At 36.8% G+C, this 25,224-nt stretch overlaps 3 protein-coding genes across 6 annotated transcripts in view; 1 reads left to right on the top strand and 2 right to left on the bottom strand.

The window, feature by feature from the left end:
• Positions 1–1,671, bottom strand: part of LOC103480591 (placenta-specific gene 8 protein-like) — a 7,822-nt gene extending 6,151 nt beyond the window's left edge. Inside the window, exons 1-2 of one of the 3 annotated variants that reach the window (XM_008435602.2) lie at positions 1,452–1,671; positions 67–173 (exon numbers count right to left, since the gene is read on the bottom strand). In XM_008435602.2, the coding sequence (XP_008433824.1) occupies positions 67–166 (100 nt within the window). In that variant the 5' untranslated portion in view covers positions 167–173; positions 1,452–1,671. Of the gene's footprint in view, positions 1–66; positions 461–1,451 lie in introns of those variants that run through there. The other 2 variants (XM_008435600.2, XM_008435601.2) reach the window with 2 other exon arrangements.
• A 9,750-nt stretch (positions 1,672–11,421) lies between these two features.
• On the top strand, positions 11,422–15,391 carry LOC103480589 (calcium/calmodulin-dependent protein kinase II inhibitor 1-like). Its single transcript, XM_008435598.1, has 3 exons — positions 11,422–11,764; positions 12,126–12,425; positions 15,130–15,391. The coding sequence occupies exons 2-3, from the start codon at positions 12,245–12,247 to the stop codon at positions 15,207–15,209; spliced, it is 261 nt and encodes an 86-aa protein (XP_008433820.1). The 5' UTR covers positions 11,422–11,764; positions 12,126–12,244; the 3' UTR covers positions 15,210–15,391.
• Positions 15,392–17,314: 1,923 nt separating this feature from the next.
• Positions 17,315–24,499, bottom strand: cldn7a (claudin 7a). Of its 2 annotated transcripts, XM_008435597.2 has the most exons (5): positions 24,251–24,499; positions 23,942–24,183; positions 20,346–20,510; positions 19,227–19,311; positions 17,315–18,198 (listed from the first exon to the last, which is right to left on the bottom strand). In XM_008435597.2, exons 2-5 carry the CDS (start codon positions 24,162–24,164, stop codon positions 18,030–18,032), a joined length of 642 nt encoding a protein of 213 aa, XP_008433819.1. In that variant the 5' UTR covers positions 24,165–24,183; positions 24,251–24,499; the 3' UTR covers positions 17,315–18,029. The 2 variants fall into 2 exon arrangements, with proteins under 2 accessions (XP_008433819.1, XP_008433818.1); XM_008435596.2 differs by having other exon boundaries at positions 23,942–24,497.
• Positions 24,500–25,224: the final 725 nt, after the last annotated feature.

Genomic DNA, 25,224 nt, shown 5'->3' with positions numbered 1-25,224 from the left:
GCGCGCGCACCGCTGAGTTCCCTCACACATCCCAGCATTCCCTCTGGTTTCATGTTGTTCACTCACAGTCTCCGATGTCTTTGTAACACTCACACAGTCCGGTGCTCCAGGCTCCGGCCTCTCTGACCCGGTTCTTTGGCTGCCCGCTCACCACATGTCTGGACATGTTGCAGCTGCTCTTCCACAGAAATATACATGGTAACATTTATGTAAAAGAGTAAAAAATACATGTAATCATAGACTGAAATGATGCTGCGTTATACCAAATACTATTTATGGTACCTACTCATTGTTTTCCCAGAGCAATCAGTGATCTAAACACCGAGCACAACATGCATTAAAGGGGCAGAATTGTGTAAAATTGGCTTTAATAGCTTTATGTCATGTTTTAAAGTTAATCCCTCTTAAAAACAAACCTGAAGTTTTGCTCTGATTCTTGTTTTAGAATGCATGTTTTAGAATTAATTTAATCTCCATGGCAACCATTCAGCTGTACAAAACGCCTGGTTGGACTTAGCCCCGCCTTCTAGACGCAGCTCCTCCTCAGAGCTTCTGCGTTGCAGAGCTCCTTCAGACTAGCCAGCATCAATTAGCAAACACCTGGTGGACTGTTTATCAGCTGACCTCATTATAAGAGCTACTTCTCAGTGAAATGTTGGTAAAAGCATTAAAGGGTTAATAGAGGAGCCATGTTGGGATGACCTCCTGAAGGCGGAGCTTAAGAAAGAGCAGGAGCTTCTTAAAGAGACAGAACCCCAATTTCAAGGCTTTAAATTATGAAGTAAATTTTCTTTAAGTCATATTTGATGTAAATAGCATTTTTATAGCGACTGAAGGTAACACACATTTTGTGGTAAAATAGCACTATGTGTCTGGAAAACCCATAATACTGCCCCTTTAAATAAATTAGACCAAAGTTAAACATTTTTTAGAGTGATTTTTTGTGTATCTTAACTTTCCAAACCTTTTGTGGTGTTTTTAAATAAACATATCAGGAATTTGCATTACACATTAACTTGTAGTGGTGATTCTTTTAATAAGACTACATAATGTGAAATGGTTCAATAAAAGGAGAAATTGTATATTTGGTATTAGAGCTAAAAAGAAAACAGGAAGTAAACCAAATATATTGAGTTTACTTCCTGTTTTTACAAACTGGATTTTACCCAACTAAAGACCCAATAAACATTAACTCCAGTTACAGTGAAGTCAAACGTTGAAAACTTACGTGTTGAATTTTATGCTAATTCAGATTTATTTTTCCATCATAAGTTACATTTTAGTTCCGGTTTTTAGCCGCAAATCAAAATGAAAGGACAGAAAGAGTCCAAACATGTGGCTCCAGGTCAAACTGTTGTTCTCTCAGAAATGATCCACGTCCCAGTTCTCCAAACAGAAACTGGAACTGAAACTATAAAACCAACATTTTAACATCTTAAACCTAGACTTACCCGTCTTAGGAGCTGAAATGTTCTGGAATCAAGCAGGGAACAGTTTTGTTCTTGTTTATAAATGACTGTCTCTTGTTTCTGTCCTCCGTCTTTCACTGTGTTTTGGTATAAATATGAAACAGTCAGACGGTAAACAAGGCGGCCATCTTCCCATAACTGTTAACTAATCATGTTAAAAATTCTAGAAACTGCTCACAATATGGAATATTTTAAATAATTAACAGGGAAACTACTGAATTGTCTAAGTATTTTTAGTCCCACTACAAAAACACAAAAAATTACCAAGAATTTTTGATCTAGTTTCTAATGTAAATATTTTAGTGCTCTTAAATAAGACAAAATTAACGTAGAAGTCGCTTTTTTAGCAAGATATAGCAGTGTACTAAGTTATTTACATAAGAAACAAGACAAAAATACTTGGTAAGATTTTGTGTTTTTACAGTGTAGAACCATAGTTTACAGTAATTATTATTAAGACTTGAATATTTTAACACCCGTTATGAGTTAAATATGAAAAGCTTTTCCTGAAAAACATATTCTTTTGGTTTCTTTATAGTTTGAAAACCACCAAAGTAGTACGATCTGTCACAACAACATCAACTGGACTCTGAATTTCAACATTTTCACAGTTGTATTTTCGCATAAACACATCACAGCCTGGACATATCTGATCTGCCGTTGTTCTTTTAAAAGCAAGCGTAGCAGCTATCAGAAGAAAGACACAGTCAGGGGAATCTCACCCGTATTCAGCTGACCCAAAAAATAAGGGCTGGAACTGGCACACAGAGTTTCGCAATAGATTTGTAGAGGCAACATCCATGACACAGCAGAGATAAGCATGGTTCACATATGCTCTCAAATAGAGGCACTGATTACTTAAACTGAACTGTCAGAGGCAGAAACGTAGCAGAAAATAATGTGGAATGAACTGATTTTACATGCCGAGTGAAAAACAGGCAAACCGTTTTGAAACAAATATGTCTGATGATCTATCTATTTTATAAACAGAACACTGCTAAATAGCTTAGCATTTTCTAAATACTCATAAAATGATCCCACTCTCACTAGTGAAGCATAAATTGTTATCTGGATAATGATAACAGCTAGTTTATCTTCATACAATTCCATTATTTTAGATTGTTGGCACACTTTTTACTCCTTATAGACAATAACCAGTTAGCTTTAAATCAACTGTTGAATGGATTTTGTTAGCTAAGGCTAGGTTCTCTGTTAGGCTACTAAAAGTCTTTATGCTAGGCTAACACTTATCTTTACTAATGTATGTGTTGTAAAATGATACACTTGTGGCTAGTAAAAGTCTTTATACAAAGCTAAGCTAACATTTATCATTTTTACAAATATGTGTGGTTAAATGATACCACATTTATCAGCTAGCAAAAGTTTTTAAGCTAACATTTGCTATTTTACCAAATGCTCTTCAACAAAAGCAGCTAGCTTACAAAATGTCACAAAAAAATCAGTATTTTTATTTTTCTGACAACAAATTGGATATTGTGTGTTGTATTTGGTTAGAGTAAATTTTGTTAGTTTGAACCAGGACTGTTAGGCTAGGCTAAGTTTGTATGCTAAGCTAGGTGAAGCTAATATTAATCTGATCATTTCTATTTAATATTGCTAAAAACTTGGTGAAGAAACAATATTTTCACTTTGTACAAATAGAAATTGGACAGTTCACTCATTTTTAAATAATATTTCTTTATTTAGCTTACATAAATATTTATATTCAAACTATAGACTAAAAAAATAAAAAAGCACTCATTTTGTGTCTGCAAGGTATCTTTTTATTAACAGTAATATAAAAATAAGACAGATAAAACATTTAGCAGAGTCAGAATTAAAAATAAATTTGTATTGAAAAGGTAAATTTACAAATGTATTATTTAATGAAATACAAGTAAAACCATAAAAGTATTTACAAAAACGAGTAAAAACAAACAGAAAACAGTAAAAGCATTGAAAAAAGTCTTAAAAAGATGCTTTTTTTTTCTTTTGCAATCATTGCATTTTTGAAAAAGCAGTTGTCTACTTTAAGAGAAAATGCTTAATTTGCTCCTACAACTTATAGTTTTTAATACAAATAGATTCAAATAGTTTTGGTGTTTTGTTTTCATCGCTCTCACTTCAATCCCCCTCATTTACAAAACCGATGGAATGTAACATTTGAAGTTACAGAAACTTTTCATCTCTGGGGTTCCTGTAAAGTTAAAGAGAAAAAAATGAGACAATAATAAAGAGAGAAAGACAAAACATGTTTGTGCTCCACTTACTATATGTGTCTCTAATGCAGCAGAGGCAGAATTTCAGAGCCTGTTTTTTCATGTGATCTGTGGGAATGAGTGGCTTCGGGCATTTCTTTGCATTGCGGGATTGGACTGGACCTGGAACACAAACAATACACATTTAAATGTTTTACAGCATTAACAAAAAAACGGAACCAAGACAAAAAATAAAAAAAACAGATGCAACACAATAAAAACTTGCAAAACTGGTCCTAACTCACTTGTGCATCTGCATTTCTTTATGTCACGTAAAGTAAATCCAACGGAACGAAATTCATCACAATGAGCTGCAAAAAAAAAAAAAAAAAATCATATGAAATACATGAAATGATTCAATGCACCTTCAGTAAAACAAACAAGAGTTATGGAATGAGCTTTTCTAAGCACACAAAACAAAATGTAAAATAAATCAGGATTTTTTACCCGTCCTGTCGGAGAAGCAGTCGATCAGGACGACCAGCAGCAGAGCGGCTCCTACCAGCTTGGCCATTCTTTCTGCGTTTTCTGTTTTCGCTCCAAAGTGTCTCAAAGTTTCTGCAGAACCGCACCAACTCAGGCTGTTTTATACCGGAACACATCCGGGTCCATTTGGTCTCTCAGATCAAGTCCTGGCATGTTGGGAGAGGCAGGGGGGGGTCGGAGTGTTAATCTCTAACCTCCACATTTACTCATTTATAGGTTATTTACCCTTAGACACAGGAGCAGACTGATGAAAATGTGGGAAAAAGAGTGATGAGAGTTTCATTACTGAATGCTTTAGCATAATAACGGTAACTAAATACTTAAAAATGACTCCACTGTCAAAAATATAGCATAAATCAATAGCTAGAGGTTAGCACTGTTAGCCACTATAGCCAAAGGGAATCAGCTAACTATATCATAAAATATGACATTTAATTTTTTAACATGTTTGTTATTCGGGCTGCACAGTGGCGCAGTTGGTAGAGCTGTTGCCTTGCAGCACGAAGGTTCTGGGTTCGATCCCGGAGTTTGCATGTTCTACCTGTGCATGGTGGGTTTTCTCCGTGTACTCCGGTTTCCTCCCACAGTCCAAAAACATGACTGTCAGGTTAATTGGCCTCTCCAAATTGCCCCTGTGTGTGTGTGTGCATGGTTGTGTGTCCTGTGTGTCTCTGTGTTGCCCTGTGACAGACTGGCGACCTGTCCAGGGTGCCCCTCACCCGAAACATTAGCTGGAGATGGGCACCAGCAACCCTCCCGACCCCACTGAGGGACAAGGGTGAAAGAAAATGGATGTTTTTATTCTGTTTTTTATTTGGTTAGTACTGCAACAAATTTGACTGATTTTTGTTATCTTGAACCAGCTAGTACTGTTAGGCTAGGTTAAGTTTGTATGCTAAGCTAGGCAAAGCTTATACCATGATCTTTTCTAATAATTTAATTTAGTCAAAAATGAGTGGAGAAATTATATTTTCACTTCATAAAAATAGGTTTATGAGATGGTCTGTAATGTATATGTAAAATATTTTGTTGTTGGAGGAAATAAGTTATTAGATTCCAGTGTCAATAAATCAACAGCTGAAGATATTATTGTTAGCATTGTTAGCCATTATGACTGGAGGGAAACAGCTAGCTTACAAAACATCCTAAAAATATATTATTTAAAATTTTCTTAAACCATGTTGTATTTGGTTAGTATTGCATCAGATGTTGAGTGAATTTTGTTAGCTTGAACCAGGCCTGTTAGGCTATGCTAAGTTTGCGTGCTAAGCTAAGCAAAGCAAATACCATAATGGTTCTTTTCTATTCCATTAATTTAGCTAGAAAAATTGTGGAGAAACAATATTTTTACTTTGTAATTTTAGAATAAAGCTGTTATCGGACCATTAGCATTAGCATTGTTAGCCACTATGACTGGAAGGAAACAGCTAGCTTACAAAATATCCCAAAGAAAGTATTATTTTAAATTTTCTGACACCATATTTGCTTTTACGTTATATAAAGTGTCCGATAGTTTCTGTTTGTCTCTCAGGTCAGTCCTGGCATGTTGGGAGAGGCAGGAGGAGGTCGGGGTGTTAATCTCTAATCTCTGCTTTGAATTATTTATAAAATTCCATCAAGATCTAAAAGGAAGCAGGTAAATTATTTATCATCTGTGCTATTAATCATTTGTCCAAAGCGCTGGCAGCTACAAACAGAAACCTGCAGACAGAGGTCACTGTGGTATTTCCAATCTCCTGTCGTTCCAGTTTGTCTGTCCCACAGCATCACAGATCCTCCACCGTACTTCATGGTTGGTCTGATGTTTAGAGTTGCCTTTGAGCCATAATTAATTGAACATTCACCATCATAACTGGTGTTTAAAGATGTTTTTGCTGATGGCACTCGATAAAATGTAATGTTTGTCCTCATATTGGTGACTGCATGATGTTTTTATGACTTTTTGTTTTTATGTTTTCATGATTTAAAGCATCTTGAAATCTGCTACACAAATAAACTTCAATGGATTTTCCAGAAAGTCATACTTAGTTTTGTTCAAAACCCTTCTGCAATTTAGAAGATTCTAGAAACACTGAATAATTTAACAAAAATATAGATTACATGTTGAAAAGGATAGGATTTTTAAAAATATTTCAGCAAATATGTAATTTTCCACCTCTACTGAATGAATTAAAGATATTTTATTTATTATTTTTTTACATAAAATTATGCAATGCCAATTTTTATACATCTCTGAAACTTTATTGAAAGTCACATCAGTACATAAAAGAAGCACAAAGTTGATCAAAAAGAGAGAAAACATTAAAAACACAGTAACAAATTGCATCTAATAACAGAAAAAACTTTCATCAAACAAACACTTTAAACCAGCTGCCAGTGTAGTTTAGTTCTAGTTTAGTAATTATTTTAGCTTTTATTGTACTAACTCTCACGCTTATTACATCTATTTTAAGATTTTTCACCTGCTTTTATTCTACTTTTACTTAAATGTATTGATCCTTCTTCTGATAATTTATAGCTTGTGCAGTTATTTCATTTTAAATGTGCTTTAGAAATAAACTTTAATCTTGGATAGTTGGTAAACTGCTTATTACTTTTATACATACTTTCCACTGATGTACTTTTACCTTCAGGGAATGTAAAGTAAATGTTTTGAATCGTCTAAGCTGGATTTCTTTGCAGCAGCTAAGCTAACATTAGCAATAACTTCCCACAAAATTTGCATCTGTTGAATCTCTGGGATCCTTAATAACGTTTTAAATCTGCCACAACTTTCACCTGTTGAACAGAAACAAACTTGAAGTAATTTTATTGGAACGATCCAGAGTCGGCACATAGCTTCAACTATTACAGCTAGAAACCAGCGATCAGGCCTGAAATCTGAACTTGGTGATGGATTGAACATTCAGAGACACATAAAGATGGTTGCAAAGTCCGTCTTCTATCACCTGCAGAATATTTCCAGGATGTAGACTTTTAATATTTCTGTTTATAAATCACCAAAATCCACTAAAGATCCGCTGCTGTTGCTTCAACCTCCCAGGCGTCTCAGGTCTTCTGATTGTACCCCGCTCGGCATCATCCAGAACCAGAACCAAACATGGAGAAGCAGCATTCAGTTGTTCTGCATCACTGATGATGCAGAACAACTGATTTCTGCCGGAACACTGAGTTCCTTTAAATCAAAGCTAATCCCTCTGTTCAGAGCTGCTTCTGATTAAAACCACTGGAACGTCGATTAATTCTGGTCTGGGTTCCACCTTTTAATGGCTTCTCTTTATTCTGCCACTTTAAAGCAAAGTTTCGTTTTTAAACTTTGAACCGTCTTGTTGCTGATAACTGGCTCGACTTGAATGTGTTTGAGAAATGTTCAGCGGCTCGTTAATCAGCGGCAGGCAGGAGGAAAAGTTAGTTTTACCATCTTTTCCACCAAACTTTGTAAAGCGAACTCGTCTCTGTGGTCAAGAAAAGACTGAACTGAAGAACTGTTTGGTTGTTAGCTAAAAAGTTTATAGTTTTTTTTTCATAAAGTTGATTTTTAAAACAAAAAAGTAACATCTTATTATAAACCACAGCTTAACACATTTCTCACCATTTATCTTGCAACTTCAGCCGACTTTAAATTTTCTGATCTATTCACATCTGTATGGTTTCACTCAGGCTGCTGCCCTCATTCTTATTACTGCTGAGACGCAAACGTTGTACTGAAATACAAAAGAAATAGTTACAACGAAATGGAAAATATACAAACAGAACAAAGGCAACATCTAAAACCAGAGACAGGAATCAGAAACATTAAAACTTGGACTAGGCCATGATTCCCACGCCGTTCTCCTTCGCTTATAACGGCGTTGAAGGAAAACACGAGAAGCTGCAGAACGCTTTCATGGCGTTGGATCCTGCAGAAGAACAAAACGATTAGCAAATCACTTTTCTCTGTACATTTTTAGATAAATCCGGGTAAAAAAAACGTCCTCAGGCAGCTGGACTCACTGCGTCTCGGGTTTCCCTGTATCCTGCAGCAGAGGCAATGCTTCAGCGTCTTCTTCTCCTCCTGGACATGTTCGAATGTTTGTGGTTTGCCACATTTTTTAATTTTGAGGAAACCTGAGAGAAATAAAAAGGAACAGTGATTTTGTTGAACTCCTTCTCAAAATGTATCATTTTCAAAAGAGTGTTCCTGCGACCTCTGACCTCTTGAACAACAGGGCAACTTTACTCAACAAACATCAGTATCAGTTATGTAGAAGAAAACATTTCAGGTGTTTAAATTGATTTCTTCCTTCATTTTGGTTGGGAAACAGTAAATGTATCAGATCTGATGCCAAAAATGTAGAAATCCAGATAAAATTTCAAATAAAAAAAGTATTTAAACCATTAATTTAAATAAAAAAAAACAGCTTTCAGGTATTTCTTGTGTCAGGAACAACGCTATCAAAGTAATTAATAATTAATTTTGATGAATTTTACTCACCATTGTGATTTCCTCCATAAAGTTTAACCTGCTTTTCTTTATAATCTGTGGGTATCAGTGGGTAGGGACACTTTATTCTGCCGGGGGAAATCGCTGAAATGGAAAACATTTATATAAACACCGGCTCTGAAATCTACAAACATCTAAAAATAAAAATTTCTTCTGAAAAAACAAACAATGTTTACTCACTTGAGCATCTGCATCTTCGGATTTCACTGGTTGTAAATCCAGCAGAGTGAAATTCATCACAATAAGCTGTAAAAGAAAAATTCAATAAGTAGTCAAAGTAAAACGTTTTAAATAATGTTTTTAGTGCGTTATAGTAGAAAATTAGTTTTTCTCTTTCGGACGTACCCGTTTTGTCTGAAAAGCAACCGATCAGAGCAACGAGCAGCAGAGTGGATGCTACGATCTTAGCCATCGTCGCTCCAAACGGTTTCAATAAATCTGGAAATCCTCACTTTTATAGCAGCAGAGCTTCCTGGTCCGTTTGGCTGCAGAGTCCTGGATAGGTCATGACACGTCTGTCTGATCAACCTTTATTTTGGGAAACGGCTTTATCGCTTCGGTTTGTTTGTTGAATGCGATGAACCTGCAGATAGCACAAACTCCTGCACAAACATGACTTAGCTCTGATGAACTTCCATCAGTAAACAGGATGAAAGGCAGCAAACGCGTCTGCTAATAACATGACATTATCGCGGGAACAACCCGTCACTTTACTGAGCAAAAACAGGAATTTCACCTCACAGGACGCAGAAACAACAGGTGAGAAGCTGCACCGACACGGTGATCAAACCCTAAAATAGTTTGCTTTTAAAACACAAACACATGATCAGGTTTCTATTTTCAGTTTTTATCTAAATACGTCCATTCCTCTACATCACGTGTGTCAAACTCGAGGTGCGTGGGCCAAATCCGGCCCACCGTAGCTTTTTATGTGGCCCATAGATTCTAGACTAAACACTAAGTGAGCTTAAATATTATGTTATCAATCAATTTACTTCCAAATTACATCAATCAGTCCCCCCAGTTTCTTGGGAATTATTATGGAAATTCACACAAAATCCATAAATCCCCGTACTGTTTTCACTAATACGTAATTGGGAGTTTATTGCAGATTTTTGTCAAAAACTTCCTTACTTGTACTAAACAGCTGCATCAGCCATAATTAATGTCATCCTATATTCCAGAATCTATGCAGCACATCTACAAAAAGTCGCATCTACTGTCATTAACAAGCCCTAATATTTCCAAATTAGCACCACAAGCACTTTGAATTTTATTGCAAACCATCACAAACCAATAATGAGATCCTGGGGAGACTGAAAAGAGGTTCAATATTACTTTATTTTAATAATTATTTGATATTTTAAAGGTTCTGAGCGAGTTTATCAATACATTCTGGCACAACCGGCCCTTTAAGAACATACATACATACATACATACATACATACATACATACATACATACATACATCCATACATCCATACATCCATCCATCCATCCATCCATCCATCCATCCATCCATCCATCCATCCATTTTCTAACACACTTGTCCCTTAGTGGGGTCATGAGGGGTTGCTGGTGCCTCTCCAGCTAATGGTCCAGGCAGGAGGCGGGGTCACCCTGGACAGGTTGCCAGTCTGTCGCAGGGCAACACAGAGACACACAACCATGTACACACACACACACACACCTAGGGGCAATTTGGAGAGGCCAATTAACTCTACCAACTGCGCCACTGTGCAGCCCATCCCTTTAAGAACATTTGGCCCAAAACTAAAATGAGTTTGACAGCTAAACTGTATTATTTTGAACGGATGTTGATGATGTTGTGTTTTTCTGCTGTTTTTTACAAACCGTTTTATTCCAGTTTTCTGTGAGGCTCTGTTGGGTGGCGCTACCAGATAACAGACAAATTAAAATGATCTTGCAATGGAACATTTTAGGTACAGCACAAAGTATTCGTCTACATAAAGACTCCTGTAACTTTCATGGTAAATCACCACCACTGTTCACGTAAAACCTCTCCACCACTCTGTTACTGTTCGCTCACTAGCATTGCATCCATATTGTTTCTTTTCTCAGGCTCAGTGACCTCAGATGACCTTTCTCAGCTCCATCTGCAGCTTATTGACAGCATCATCCCACTCAGTGGACCGACTTTAAGTTTGTGATCCGTGGACTCGTTTAGAGGCAGAAACGGCAAAACCAACCAACTCCTGCTTCTGCTGACAAACACATTTGCATCCATCCGTTATCGGATAAACGTCAGATAAATGTTGGTCTTTTAATTATTTATTTTTAACTGTTCTAAATGCGGAAGAATCAATGGATGTACAACAGAAACGGCTGGTTTGGCATTTTCATAGATTATTTGTTTCATAATAAACTGTCACAACATGGTGACAGATTAAAAAAACACGTAAAAATATATATCTTTAAAAGTTACATACAGCAGCTTTAATGACATCGCAAGAAAATTCTGCTTCTGGGTTCATGTCTAACCTCTGTAATCAAGTGTTTACGTCTGAAAAATGAGGAAACTGTTTTGAAAGATCCCCAGAAAGACTAACAGACCATTGACGAGGTGACAACAAAGAAATTACACGGGAAGTTTTCCATGACCAGTCAGCTTCATTTGCATCTCTGTAAATGAGCCTGTGGTGTTGCGTAAAGTTCACCAACCTGTTGTGTGGTTGACAGCAGAGTCTGTCATTGGCGGGCCTCTGACTCACACTGTCATCATAAGGAGGCGTAGCGACGCAACATCTCCCTCCCACCGGGTAAACTAGTCTGTAATCACAACTGTCCTCATCGCGTCGACCGCGCTGTGACGTGATTCACGACTCCACGGGAGGAAATCCCCACGGCAGAAAGAGAAAGAGACGGGAGGCCCCTTTAAATCGACGCATTTTCTTCCTCCTTGGTGGGGTGCCAAGTACGGTAGAGAGGCAGAGAAAAGGCTGAGAGAAAGAGCTCCGAACAACAACAACAACAACAACACAGCCACGGCTCTCAGCTGGCACATTTTCACCGATTCAGCTCTTTACCGCGGCGTTTGGAAACCCAGGGTGAGCTACAGCTGCTGTTTGTCTTCATTTGTAACGGATCTGGGAAGAGTTGTTTATAAAAAAAAAAAAAAAAATCGAACGGAAATTAAGTATTTCGACCCACGGATCGATGTGGAAGTATGTTGTTTTTATGTTAGCCGTCAGTGTGACGCAGAGGAAATAATTTTACACCTGTTAGTAGTAATAATTACGGTTGTTTCTGTTTTAAACATCGAGTAACTGTCTGTTTTAATGACACACGCGCCGCTCAACCGTCCCGGATTTAAACCCAACGGTCGATTCTACGTTTATCAACAGGGTGTTGGGACTTTTCCAACTGTTATTACCAACATTTTGGTGCGTTTTATTTGTATTCTTTTAGCCTCTACACGTTTCGGTGTTGAGAACCATTGCGGAAGTGGTGAGAGTCTTCTCCTCGACGCGACAGCGATACGCTTGGGTCTGTGCTGACACCTAGCGGCCGAACCGGAGAACCGCAGCATGTACGGAGCTTCAGGAATCCCCGAGCTGATCCCACACAGCGGGCCGCCCCGGCAGCCCGGCCCGGCGGGTCAGTTCAACCCGGGACACCCGCAGGCAGACGGACACGACGGCGGGGCGAACGCCCAGAGGCTCGGACAGAGGGCTCCGAAACTGGGTCAGATCGGCCGGTCCAAAAAAGGTGCGAGAAACTTCAATCTGTTGCTTTATTCATTTGTTTTCCGGCATTTATTGAACTCACCACCAACATTTTTTTTTTTTTGCTCAAGTTAAAGTAAAAAGTCGATGTTCAAGAAATTAAAATTAAAATGTAAAAAGGCAACTCAAGTACTGAATAACTGATCAAAACATATGTTAATATTTAAAAATTACATGAAACTCAGAAATTTCAGGGGTGGGGGGGGGGAGTTTCTAAAAAAATCTTGAAAAAAAAACTCAGCCAATAAAGTCAATAGAGATATTGAGTCTATTTCTGTCAAAATATTTTGACAGAAATTTGCTCAGTTTTTCTACATAGTTATGTGGAATTTTTTATATTTTATAGATCAAAAATTAAAATAACTGTAAAATAACAAATCAGGCAAAATATATATTTTTTACAAATACAATTCAATATAAAACTAATGAAACTTTAACAGAAAGTGCAGATGTGAATTTTTGGTTAAAGGCAGGCTCATTGTTTTTGCTTCAGCAGTGAATAACTGTAAAATGCAGCTTTGCTACTTTTTTTTCTGTCTACAACAGTAAAATAATTTCAGTTATACAGAGTGGTGCGTACAGGCATTATCCTGCTGTCTATTTGTTGGCCAGATCTTTCATGCCATTTCAGTTATTATAATAATTTTTTGTAAGCCTGATTTGTTTTTTGTTTTTCTTTTTGGATCCCTAGTTACAATAGATATAGATAAACGATGCTCAAAATGGAGCATGACTCTTTGACTCTGATCTATATAATCCTATAAAAAGACCAAGATAGTAGCTAAAAAGAACATAAAAATATGGTAGGTAATATTCTCTCTTTTGATAGAGAAACAGGCCCACAGCATTACCAATCCTCCGTCATACTTTACAGTTGCCATAAAAGGGCTTTCCCACAGATGTATTCTTTTTTTATGTCACCTGGAGTGTTTTGGTCTTGGGGAAAAAAAATGAAGGCATCTGCATAAAAAACCCAACATTCAGCAGAAAATGCGTCATAGGAATCAGAGTAAAAGTCCTGAGTTGCTGTGGAGCCAGCAGTTTTTTATCGCTGCGTTTCATCTGACTCTGCAACAGAGATGTTTCTATTTCTGAACTCGCCTCATGCAAATGTGGTGAACTGAATGACGGAGACAGCTTTCCATTGAAACTTCCCAAGGAAAAAAAACATAAATCCAAACTGGGAATTGGCATATTTTTGGTTTCTAAACGTCATACTGACCAAACTAGTCAAGTTCAAGAACAAAAAATAATTTTAAAAAATCATGTTTTGTATGTTTTTGTACTTCCATTTGAGTCTCAGCTGCTTCTAAAAACCAGGCCAAGTGCTTAACAAAACCTTTTTGGTAACAAGTTAATGTTTTTTTGTTTTTTTTTGGTGTCTGGAAAATGAGCTGTTTTAACTGTTAAAAATTAACTGGCACTGTACCGTTTCCTGCCAAGCCCAGCCCAGCCCAGCCCAGCCCAGCCCAGTCCAGCCCGTTGCCTAGCAACCCAGGCGGAACTCCAGGATGTTTGATCAACTGGTTTTAAAGATGTATGGATAATAAAATAAATAAAAAAACAGAGCACAAACCGGAGGAGACTGCAACATACGGAGGCGTACAGCACAGTTTAGCCAGAAGGTGGCGTCGTCTGGAGGCGAACATTCACTGAGTTGATCACCAAATATACCAGAAATGGTGAAAACTATGCAATTTTTAAAAAGAAACAAACCAGTTATGTACCCATTTATAACGTCTCCACTGCTTATAGTGTAGGGTGTCGTGTCCTGTTTTTATAGTGTTTCTGTCTGTTGGCTAGTTATTTAACTGTATTTGTTTTTGTGCTTAGTTCTTTTAGGGCAAAAGATTAAATATAGCTGTAGTTGTGCTAATTCCTCCATATTTGCACTGGCATAAATTGTGGTAATGTTGATTAACCTGCACTGTCCTAATCAAATAAATGTAATTAAATTACATTTAAAGTGGCGAGGCTCAAAGTAGGCAGAACTGCAGAGACTAAAATCTCATTACTTTTGTGAAAAAAATGTAGTAAACACATCATGTGTAGCCCCTAGACTTATCCTAACCTGTTATAGGAAGCATAAAAGGTCACTTTTAAAGTATGTTTAACCAATTTTATATTGAGTTTAAAAGTATAATATAATCTTTGAAGATTTACAAATACTTCTGCACCTTCTTTCAGTTCAGAGAACTTGCTTGTTGCTATGTTATATATTTAATTTCTCCATTTTTTGTTTTAAATTGTTTTGTAAACTAGTAAACAGAATTCCCAAAAAGGAGATTTTCATTAAGTTTAGTTGTTGAAATTGGCTACATGCCGTCTGTGTTGGCAGAGAATCTGACTTGAGGAAATGTTCCATCGTTTTCTGTTTGAAACCTAGCTAACCATTACTCAAAATCAAACTAAATGGAGAACATCTATTCAAAGATTAGCTAACAGTTGCTTAAAGTTAACAGTAGTTCAGAGTGAAGCTAACAGCTGCTAAAAGTGAAGCTAACAGCTTGTCAGAGTCAATCAGTTGAGCTGTTTGCTTAGCTTAATTTGAAGTAGATATTTGCCAACACCATCAACACAACGAGTCAAATCCAGATTGTGTCTTCTAGCTAACAGCTAGTTAGCTAGTCTCTGATGCTAACATAAGTAGCATCGATCAGTTAAAATGTCTTTCTCTTCTTCCACAGTGGATCTGGACGATGAAGACCTGGACGACCTCATGAACAACAACGGCCAGTGCCCCGTCTCCCTGTCGCCCATCTCCTAACTTCACCTCTCAGAAGTGCCAGAAACCCGTTCCAGTCAGCGCTCCTGGTCCAAAGTGTCCTCTGGAGCTGCTGACGGCTCCGACCCGGCTCATTTAGCGCCGCCTGAACGGAGCCCTGCTTGTACATAGTGTCTATTTAACTTCGCTCAGACTGTGAATAAATGAATCTCTGTACCTCTGTAGGCCGTCGAAGGATTTCTTTCAAACCTTCTTTTCTGAAAAGGGCTACTGCTGATCGGCCGGACGCGTCCGTCGAAGGTTACCGATTCTCTGCCGGTTTGTTGTGTGAAGGAACACGGGGCTGTTGGGGTGAAAAATGAAGCTTTTGGTTGTGCAACGACTCGCACAGGTCCGAACGGGGTAGCTAAGAGTGCTGGCTTTTTAAACCAGAAGAAAACGACTACTGCAAATTATTTATTGTTCGAAGAAATCTATATTTTTAGTTGTTGTTGTGGCTTCTACTTGTTGTTTTTTACTTTGTCATCTAAAAGTGAGATTTAAGACGTGCACTTTGTGGGAATGCCTGTCATGTGCTGTGACACGTCGCAGAAACCTATGCATGAGGTCTGTGATTAAAGGGCTACATTGAACACAGTTTTTTTGTTGGTTTTTTTGTTCTTTTTTTGCAAACGGCAACATTTTGATGCACTTTTTTTTTTCTTTTATGATTATAAACCAGATTTATATCTAAATATGTTCTGATCCGCATGCCTTGATGTTTATGATTCGTTTTCGTCACGCCGTCTGTCCAAGTCAGACGTGATTGCAGTATGAGATCATAAAAACGGGCAGCTCTAATTGGCTGTCGCTGCTGAGACAATCTAACTGATGTTTTGGGGATTTTGTGAAGATTGCAGTGGAATTAAGACGTAATGGGCCTTTTAAAGGCTCACGGTTGAGGTCATAGTTCACTGGTGGAGGATGTTTTTCACACATTTCTCAGCTCAGTCTTTGACTCTGAGGCTGGGGTTGTTTGCCTTTTGCATGAAAGCGATCAACTTTTCATGATCCATCTCTGGAAATAAATAAAAGTATAAATTCTAATCAAATCTGTTTTTGTTTTTAATTAAAGTTTGCATAACTGGCTTTAAAATGACCTTGGATTATTTTATTACAAATGTAATCCACAAGATTTGGATTATTTTTATTATTTATGATAACCTTACAACTAGTTTCTGGGTTTTCTGTATCAACTTTTCAAACTGAAATGTACTTGTTTTTATAAGAAAAAGCTTCAAGCAAATTTGAGACCTATTAGAAAATTTCTGAGCTTGAGAAGTAAAACATTTGCAAGAAAAAAATGATTTGAGATTAGAAATTTGAGGTAAACATTTTTTACTTTTACTTTTGCAACATAACATGCAAGTTATAAAAGTAAAAAAAATAAAAGTAAATGTTGAAACTGAAATTTCCAACATTTTTTCATGCAAATGTTTTACTTTTCAAGCTTTTTCAAGCTTCACTTCATATCCTGCTTTTAATGCACTTACAGCCCTTAAGAAATTAGATTTTCATGTTTCCTAGGCGTTAGTTGAAATCTTCATTTGGGTTTTAATTAGGTATTTTTTTCAAAAATATTTCTGATTAATCTAAGTTTTTTTTCTAATAAATATTTGGCTTTTCAATCAGAAATTTTCTGACAAGTCTCAAGATATTGAGCTTTTTTCTGGTAAACTTTTGACTTTTCAAGCTCAGAAATTTCCATGTTTTTTTTTTTTTTTTTCTAAAAAATTTTTAATTTGGAAAATCTCTTGAAAATTTGACTTTGTAATCTCAGAAATAAAATTTTTTTTACTTGTTTTTTAGATTAATCTCAAACAATTTTTTTGCAGAAGTTTGCTTTTTTTTTTCTATCTACACCGACTGTAAAATACGCTGTTGTAAATTTAAGTATTGAAAATATTTGCTAGGCTAGGTGTCTTTAGCAACAACATTTGCAGTATTTCTTGCCATTTCACTCAAAGGTTTTCCAAATCTCCAAAAATGTACTTATCATTGTCTTAAGTCAACATTTGTTTGATTTAATGTAGGTCTGAGAAAAAACCCAAACAAATCTGTAAAAAGGATTTGACAACACTAGGTAACAATTTGCAAACATACCACACTTAATATCTGCAGTGATTTTATTTATCTATATATTGACATGTTAAAAATACTGTTTTTCATACATTTCCTATGTTCCCGTTATTCTGTAGTTACAGCTCAGAGTATAACAGTGTAAAATCTACATATCATGACGCTACAGACCCCTTAAATCTACAAAATAAATAGGAGTATAATCAGGGTAAAAAACATATTTTGTGTCTATCTGAGCAGAGTTTCTAGCCGGCTGCTTTGAAGAGTAATGGGTGTCGTTTGGTGTACAATGAGGCAAGTGTGAGAAGTCACACCATGCTCACTTTAACGTCTATTTTAGTACACTGATATAATAAAACATCACATGGACTGAGCTGCAACCTGCACACCATGGAGGAACTGATTACTTTCAATTACAAGACATGTGCTAATTACTGCTAGCGCTGACATACGGCTGCAAATGTTGGCTTTAGTCCATAATATTAGGCTGCAACCCAAAGCCTTGTGGGTTTAATAGGGGGATCCAATTATAATGTGTCTGAGAAAACCAAACAACTGTGGAATGTGAGGACGGAGTATGAAACATCTCTGACGAAACAATTCAGAGCAGTGTGTGACAATTAAACGCTCATTAAAGCCCAACAAGGAGTGTCACTGTTTCACATCTTCGGTTCTGCTCCGTTGACGCTGCAACAATTGTTTTTTTCTTTGTAACACAGCAGTCCCAGCCAGCAGGGGGCGCTCTCAGACATATTCCTTGTTGCTGCTTGGAGGGCTGGAGCGAGAGCCGGGCATGTTTGGGTACCTGGATACCTGCTTCTTCCTGGGACAGGAGGCGGCCAGCATGGCGCCGCCCAGAACATCGAGGAGGGCGCCGCCCCAAGCGATGAAGATGGCCGCTCCGAATTCAAACCTGGGAAGACAGGCATTATATTAAAGCTAAAATAATCGGTTTTTAGTTTGTCTGTTGTATTTTTATTTCTTTTAAAGAAAACCAATTTTGCAAAAATTCACATTTTCTGTTTTTATATTTACTTTTGGGTCGCAACTGCTTAAAGAAAAACACCCAGCCATTTTCTGGAAACTAGTTAATGTTTTATGGTGTCTTGAAAATGAGCCATTTCAAAAACCTTCCAATTGTAAAGTCACATAGCGGCATTACCTAGCAACCTAAGCCAAACCCAGCCTGTTACCTAGCAACCTAAAAACCAAACCTAACCCGTTACCTAGCAATCTAAAAATCAAACCCAGCCCGTTACCTAGCAACCCAAGCTGAGTTCCAGCACATTTGCTCTGTTAATGTTTTTGAAAGAGGTATGGGTGTATACTTATGCATCTGTTTGCAGCCATTTTCATACGCTAGTGTAAGTGATGAGATGGGGGCGTGGCCAGCAACAGTTAATTTGGATTTAAAGTGACAAGACGCCCTAAAACAGAACTGAGCAAATCAAGCTAACAACTCCAAATTAAGCTAACATCATCAATGTACAGATAACAAACTAATAGCTACTTGGAGTGTCTAACATTCACTCTGAAGCTAACACAAACAGCCCCATGAGCATTTTTTCCAATATGTAAAGGTTTGAAATACTGTTTTATAATTACCTACGTTAACTGGTCATGATACTTTTGAGCTCTGGTGCACAGAGTTTAGCGACATGCATGTAGTTTAGTAGAGAAAATGCTGACAATGGAAACAAGTTTTAGTTTTTTGAGACAACTGAACATAACTCAAACTGAGTTACTTTATGTCTTCATTCTTACCATTTCTCAAAAATTAAGTTATTCCACAAAACCCTATTCTAGAACTTTGCCAAAAAAAAAAAAAAAAACAGCTCCTGAGTGATATGTACAATGTTGCAATAACTAATTAAAGCAACAAACACAAAGGATTGGTTTTACAATCATACAAACTACAGTGAAATATTTAGCTTGTCTTACTTGGTGTTGACCGGAGTATAGGGGTTGTAGAAAGCTCTGATGACGTTGTGAGCAAACCAAGAACACGCCACAATGGCACAGAGGCCTGCAGAGACGGAGTCAACAGGAAAGATCAACCGTTTCATCAACACATCAAAATTCAACAGGATAGAAACTATTTTTATCCCTTTTAACAGCAGCCCCTTCTGACTCCAACACAATTGGCTGTCAGTGAAGTCTTCAAAGCCCTTTGGACATCAGATGTTAGAATCAGAGCCAGCAAAGCTGAACTCATTCAGTCCAATGACCGCCAGAGGGCAAATGAGTGGGAAGAAAGAGCTTTGGACTTTGGGTTAAACCTTCCCCAAGGTTCACTTACGGGCAACAGCAAAACTGAGTACATCTTTGATTCACACCAGTCCGGTTTAGTCCAGTTTGTTTGCCTAGAAAGTCTGAAATGTTTGGGGAGTTGTGAACGTGCAATCAAACTCTGATGCGGACCAAACAACTAAACTCTGGTTTCAGGTCTGAAACAAAAGTTCACCTTTTGGTACGCTTTGAATGTATATGTGAATGCCAAGTGGACTGGGAACCGCTCCAGGAGCAGGAAGTGAACAACAGTGCAGGGCATGCTGGGTTAATAAAGTGACCCTGCATGCCAAAACAAAACAAACAAGCTAATTTAGCGCTAGCATGAGAAATGACTTTTGATCTTCAACCAAAAATAAAAGACAAATCCTGCAACCGCTAAAATCTGATGTTACTCCATTTTTGCTTACGTTTCATAAAGAAGGACGTTCCTCTCAGTGTCTTCTTCAGAGGTTTTCATGTTATTTGCTTCAGTGCAGCGCCACCACAGGTGAGGAGGGGAACATATTTTTCAAAGCGTTTGTTTCAATTGACACAATGGAGAGTGAAAGAGAACTACTCGAGCTAAACATGTATCAAGTGTTGTAATTTTGATTCTCCAATTGAACCAAGTCCAGTTGAGAAAAAACAACTGATACAACTGATTCTTTTGCAAAGAAATGCATGTAAATGTATGTAAATCTGCAAAATGTTGGGAATGCACATTTACATCTTAAAGTAACCCTATTAGCTCAAGCTAACATCAACAGTTTGGAGCGTTTTCATCCTCACCTCCTATCAGAAGAATAATTCCTCCTATCATGGCAATGCGAGACTTGCGTAGTTTGTCACTTCCTCCACAGGTGGTGCACTTCATTCCCATGCAGGCCACGCCCAGACCCGCCACGGACACGATGATGCCGACTATCATCAAGGCGCGGGTCGCCTGGAGCGAACCTGGGGAAGGAAACAAAGCAAAGATGGTAACATAGCTGAATGTTCCCAGAATAAAGGAATATACGTTTTACCGCCTTTACAGATAAAACAAGAAAAAGGAGGAGTAAATTCATGAAAAAAAAATACTCAGGAAATATTTTTGATTAATGTCAGAAATTATTGAGAAGAAAATAGGAAATATCTGAGTTTCAGAAGTGGACTTATCTAAAAACATCTGAGTTTCTGAGTTTTTTTCTGGCAAAATTTAGATGTTCAAGCTCAGAAATTTCCAAGTTTTTTGCTACAAAATTTCCTAGAAAAACTACAATTTTGAGATTAATCTCAAAAGTTTTTAAGAAAAAAAACTTGGAAATTTCTGTTTCAAAATTTGAACATTTTGACTTTTGAAACTTTTTCCTTTTTTCTCTCAAATTTTCCAAATTTTTTCTAGAAATTTTTTTAAAATGGAAAAGTCTAAAACTTTGCTAGAAAAAACTCACAATATTTAATGTTATGTTGAGTTCAAAAGTCAAATAATTTTCAACTTAGGAATTTTTTTTCTAGAAAATTTCTGAAATTGAAGTCAAACATTTTCTTTTTTTTTTTTTTTAATTTTCCAGAAATCAGAAATGTCCAAAATCTGAAAATGTTTGACTTTTGAAATTCAGAAATTTAAAAGAAAAAAATTCTAGAAAATCTGGGACAAACTCCACCAATAGACTCAATATTTGAATTTTTTGACAGAAATTTACTCCGTTTTTTTTTATTTTTCTTTCTATAGCAGCCAGAATACACCATTATAAATATGCAACTCCTGTTCAGGAAGGTTAGAAAATATCAAAAAAACACAAAAGTGGAAAAAGAAACATAAAAAAACAGGGACTGAGGCTCTATCTGAGTGTCTAAAGGTTGTAAATTAACTTCCTGTTACTGGCGGGGCAGCCATGGGAGACTCATGAACACGCTAACAGTGAGAAACAACACATTTTTTTCACTTGAACTGAATCCAAATGGTAAAACCTTTCGTCAGCCTGTAAACCTTTCACAGGGTGAGGCCCCTCTTTGTCCAAATCCTGCCTCTGTCCACCTAGAACCAGTCTGTGCCAGCCGAGGCCATCCCTGCCCTCCCCAAACAGACCAAAACCGCCCAGCAGGGAGCGAGGGAGACTCGATATAACATGTAAATCAGAGGGAAATGGAAACAATAGGCAGGATTATGCATCTTACTTCTGATAAAATCACATTCTTGTTTCTAAATTGACCTTCAAAGTACAGGAGAAATCCTCCGAGAAGCTTTCACTCGTCAGGAGTATAAAAGTTAGGAAAGGGCTGAACAACTGTGGATTCCTGTTATCAGTTAAAACTTGAATGTTTCACCATTTTACAAACGTCTGAGTTTTTCCCCTGACTGGAATATCAAAGAATAATCCAGAAATCACCAAGTTTCCAGCCTAGAAACTGGAAACTTCTCCCATAAATTTCAACACAAACCATCGATCCAACCTTTCTATATTTATGTTAAGTTATTGAGACTGACAATACAAGTAAATGTATTTTTAGTGATTTCAGCGCAGATAAATTAAAAGATTTTAACAATTTATCATCTAATTTAAGATTTAAAGGGGCACCATTTTGTATTTTCCAAGCAAATAATGCTATTTGTTGGACTATAAATTAATAACAATAACAATATATGTTACAAAATACACTTGATCAATGTCAATAGTTAATAGATTTCTCAACAATTTCACTGAACTTTGATAAAGAACCACACCAGCTAGGCTGCCAGCTAGGCTGGTAGAATCAACTAGCTGACTCACTCCTTGGTTACCTAGCAACCCACCCACTCCTTGGTTACCTAGCAACGACCTGGTGAGTAACTGCCATGGCAGCAGTTTAAAGTTTCATAACTGTTTAAAAAACAACAACAACAACGGCGTGGAGTGAAAACTGTGGATAAAGCAGGAAACGTCACGCTGCCAGTATGGCAGTATTTCAGATGAATCAATATTTATCAATATCGACTGATATAAACATTGTAATATTGGGATTTGTCACCATGTTCTGACAGTTTATTATGAGACAAATAATCTGTGAAAAGATCAACAACTTACAGTTACAGGAAAACCGTTTATCCATCATGCTAACTAGAATCAGCATTCTCAACAGGTTAAGCTAGCTGTAGCGTACCAGACACCAGATTGTGATTGGTAGCTCTAAGACCCGCCTCCTGGCTCTGATTGGTTATTTCTAGTTAGCACTAGGAGAAGCCGGAGAAGCTGCATTTTTTTCACAGATTATCTTTCTGTCTCATATTATACAGTCACAAAATGCTGACAGTTTCAAAAAAAATATGTAAAATCTAAAAGTTAAGTACTGCAGTTTTAAAGGCTGTAGAAATATCGGTATTCTTTCAGCCCTGAAGACGGATTTTACGAGCCACACTTGGCTTGTGACAACAGCTTGTTGACAAAAGGGTGAAACTAAGAGGTTTGTGTTGAATGTAACACAACCAGCCTTCCTGTCACCGCCCGTCCTGAGAATCACGCTGAGGGGTCAGAGGTACGAGACGGAGAGGAAGAGAAAACAGCACATTGTTCGCTGCAAAAACACAAAACACTACCAACTGCTTTAAAGTGCAAACATCTCAGTACACGTGAAATAAGGTAAAACTAACCTACAAGCATTTTTTCAGTAAGTTTTAAGTAAATAATCCCTTAATATTGATTTTAAAAAGTGAATGTTCCATTGGCAGATTATTTTGTTTAACAAAACATTTTTCTATGTAATAAGTAAAATAATCTGCCAATGTTTAATCCTTAACATTAAGGAGTCAAAGAAATTACTCAACTAAGAGTAAAAATGCATTTGGTTAAAATACTTAAAAGTCTGAGTAACTGATCAAATTTTCAATCATTTAATATGTAAATATTACATCGTCAGATGGATCAAAATATAAAGTTAAGTGGAAATGTTAGTATTTTAAGGACTAAAATGACAATATTTCATGTAAGTAACAAAAAAAATAAATAAAAATCAGGCAAAAGAACATTTTTCAAAATCAGTTTCTTTCAATAAAAATCTTATGAAACTTTAACAAAAACTGCAGGTGTGTCTGTCTGGTAAATGTTTGTTTAAAACGTGTTTGTTTTTCATTCATTGGGTAGAAAATCCAGAAATTTTACTCAAATAAGAGAAGATAGACTTCATAATAAAATTATTCAAGTAAAACTAAAAAAAAAAAAAAAAAGATACAGCGTAGTAAAAATGTTCCTAAAACTAAAGTTTTAAAAAAAGTTACTCAAGTAAATGTAATACCAACTCTGGTTGAATTATTTTAATTTTGGTCTTATATTTTAGCATTGAGTCATTTCTCCACTTTTACTTGAGTAAAACCGTGTTTTAAGTGTCGCTATACTCTTAACTTCGCGCATGTTTTCGGCTCGTCTTACTGTCCAGCTGCAGGATGGAGTCGTATATTTTGCACTGCAGCTGTCCGGTGCTCTGGAAGGCGCAGGACATCCACAGCCCCTGGTACATGGCCACGGCCGTGATGATGTTGTCCCCGATGTAGGCGGACATCTTCCACTGAGGCAGGACGGTCCCCACGATCAGCCCCACGATGCCCACCAGAGACAGGAAGAAGCCCAGCAGCTGGATCCCGGAGTTCGCCATGATTCAGTCAAACGAGGTTCTGTCCGAAAAGGTTGGAAATATCAAACTTTCCGCAGCTCTGTGAGGCTCAGTGACAGGATAATAACCTGCATGCAGCGCAGATGGAGGTGAGGAGAGGAGGGTGGGGACCACGGAGGGGTGATGGTGATGGTGGGAGTGATGCTTCCCACTCTGTCCTGGTTGTCAAACCGCAGGAATTATTTAGGAAAACGATAAGAAAAAGTTTTACAGTTTGGTTCAACTTGTATCAGATTTAACAGAAGTAGATAAAAAAACAAACAGGCTCAACATTCAGGAGTTACTACAACATATAGAAGCAGAAAAAAAAGGAGATGGAGATTTCTACCAAAAATTATTAGACATTTTCCATAAAAAAAAAACAACAACAAACAAACATGGAAATAAAAAAATTGTCGGAAAAAATTCAGAAATGTTGAGACTGACATCAGAAATTTCTAAATAAATAATCAGAAATTTTGAGATTGAGCTAAAAACTAAAAAAAAGGGGGAAAAAAGAGCAAAATTTCTGGTTGAAAAGTTGGAAAAAACAAGGACATTTAAGCATGAAATTTTGAAAAATTGCTTAAAAAATAATTTTAAAAAACATTATTCAAAAGAGAAAAAAAATTGACTTTTGAAATTCAGAAAATGTCCAAAAGTCTAATATGTTTTACTTTTAAAGCTCAACTACGTTTTTTAATATATAATTTCTGAGATGAATTTCAAAATTTCATTTTTTATTTATTTTTTAGCAATTTTTCATACTCTAAAATCTCACAAGTTTTTCCTAGAAAACTTTTTAGATTAATCTAAAAACTTCTGATGTTTTTTCTCTAGCAAAATTGTGACTTTTTAAGATCAGAAATATCTTATTTCTAGATTAATCTCAACATTTGCCAGAAGAAACCTGAATTTTTTTTCTAGATAAAAACTCAGAACAGGCGACAGGCGACAGGCTTGGCTTATGGGGTACAACTTAACACATTTCAAAGTCTTTTTTCCAAGAAGATTTCTGAGATCAATCTAAACATTTCTGAGTGTTTTCCCATCAAAGTTTTAT

This window comes from Poecilia reticulata, linkage group LG18, assembly GCF_000633615.1.
Source record: "Poecilia reticulata strain Guanapo linkage group LG18, Guppy_female_1.0+MT, whole genome shotgun sequence".
Lineage (NCBI taxonomy): Eukaryota > Metazoa > Chordata > Actinopteri > Cyprinodontiformes > Poeciliidae > Poecilia > Poecilia reticulata.
The sequence above is the reverse complement of the archived record's forward strand: the minus strand, read 5'-3'. Positions and strand labels throughout refer to the sequence as shown.

Excerpts from the sequence above, each read along its gene's own strand:
- LOC103480589 (XM_008435598.1), top strand. The coding sequence starts at position 12,245 with ATGTACGGAGCTTCAGGAATCCCCGAGCTGATCCCACACAGCGGGCCG. Across the intron at positions 12,426-15,129 it reads GATCGGCCGGTCCAAAAAAG|TGGATCTGGACGATGAAGAC; the intron begins GTGCGAGAAACT and ends CTTCTTCCACAG.
- cldn7a (XM_008435597.2), bottom strand. The coding sequence starts at position 24,164 with ATGGCGAACTCCGGGATCCAGCTGCTGGGCTTCTTCCTGTCTCTGGTG. Across the intron at positions 20,511-23,941 it reads CTCCATCCTGCAGCTGGACA|GTTCGCTCCAGGCGACCCGC; the intron begins GTAAGACGAGCC and ends TTCCTTCCCCAG. Across the intron at positions 18,199-19,226 it reads TATACTCCGGTCAACACCAA|GTTTGAATTCGGAGCGGCCA; the intron begins GTAAGACAAGCT and ends CTGTCTTCCCAG.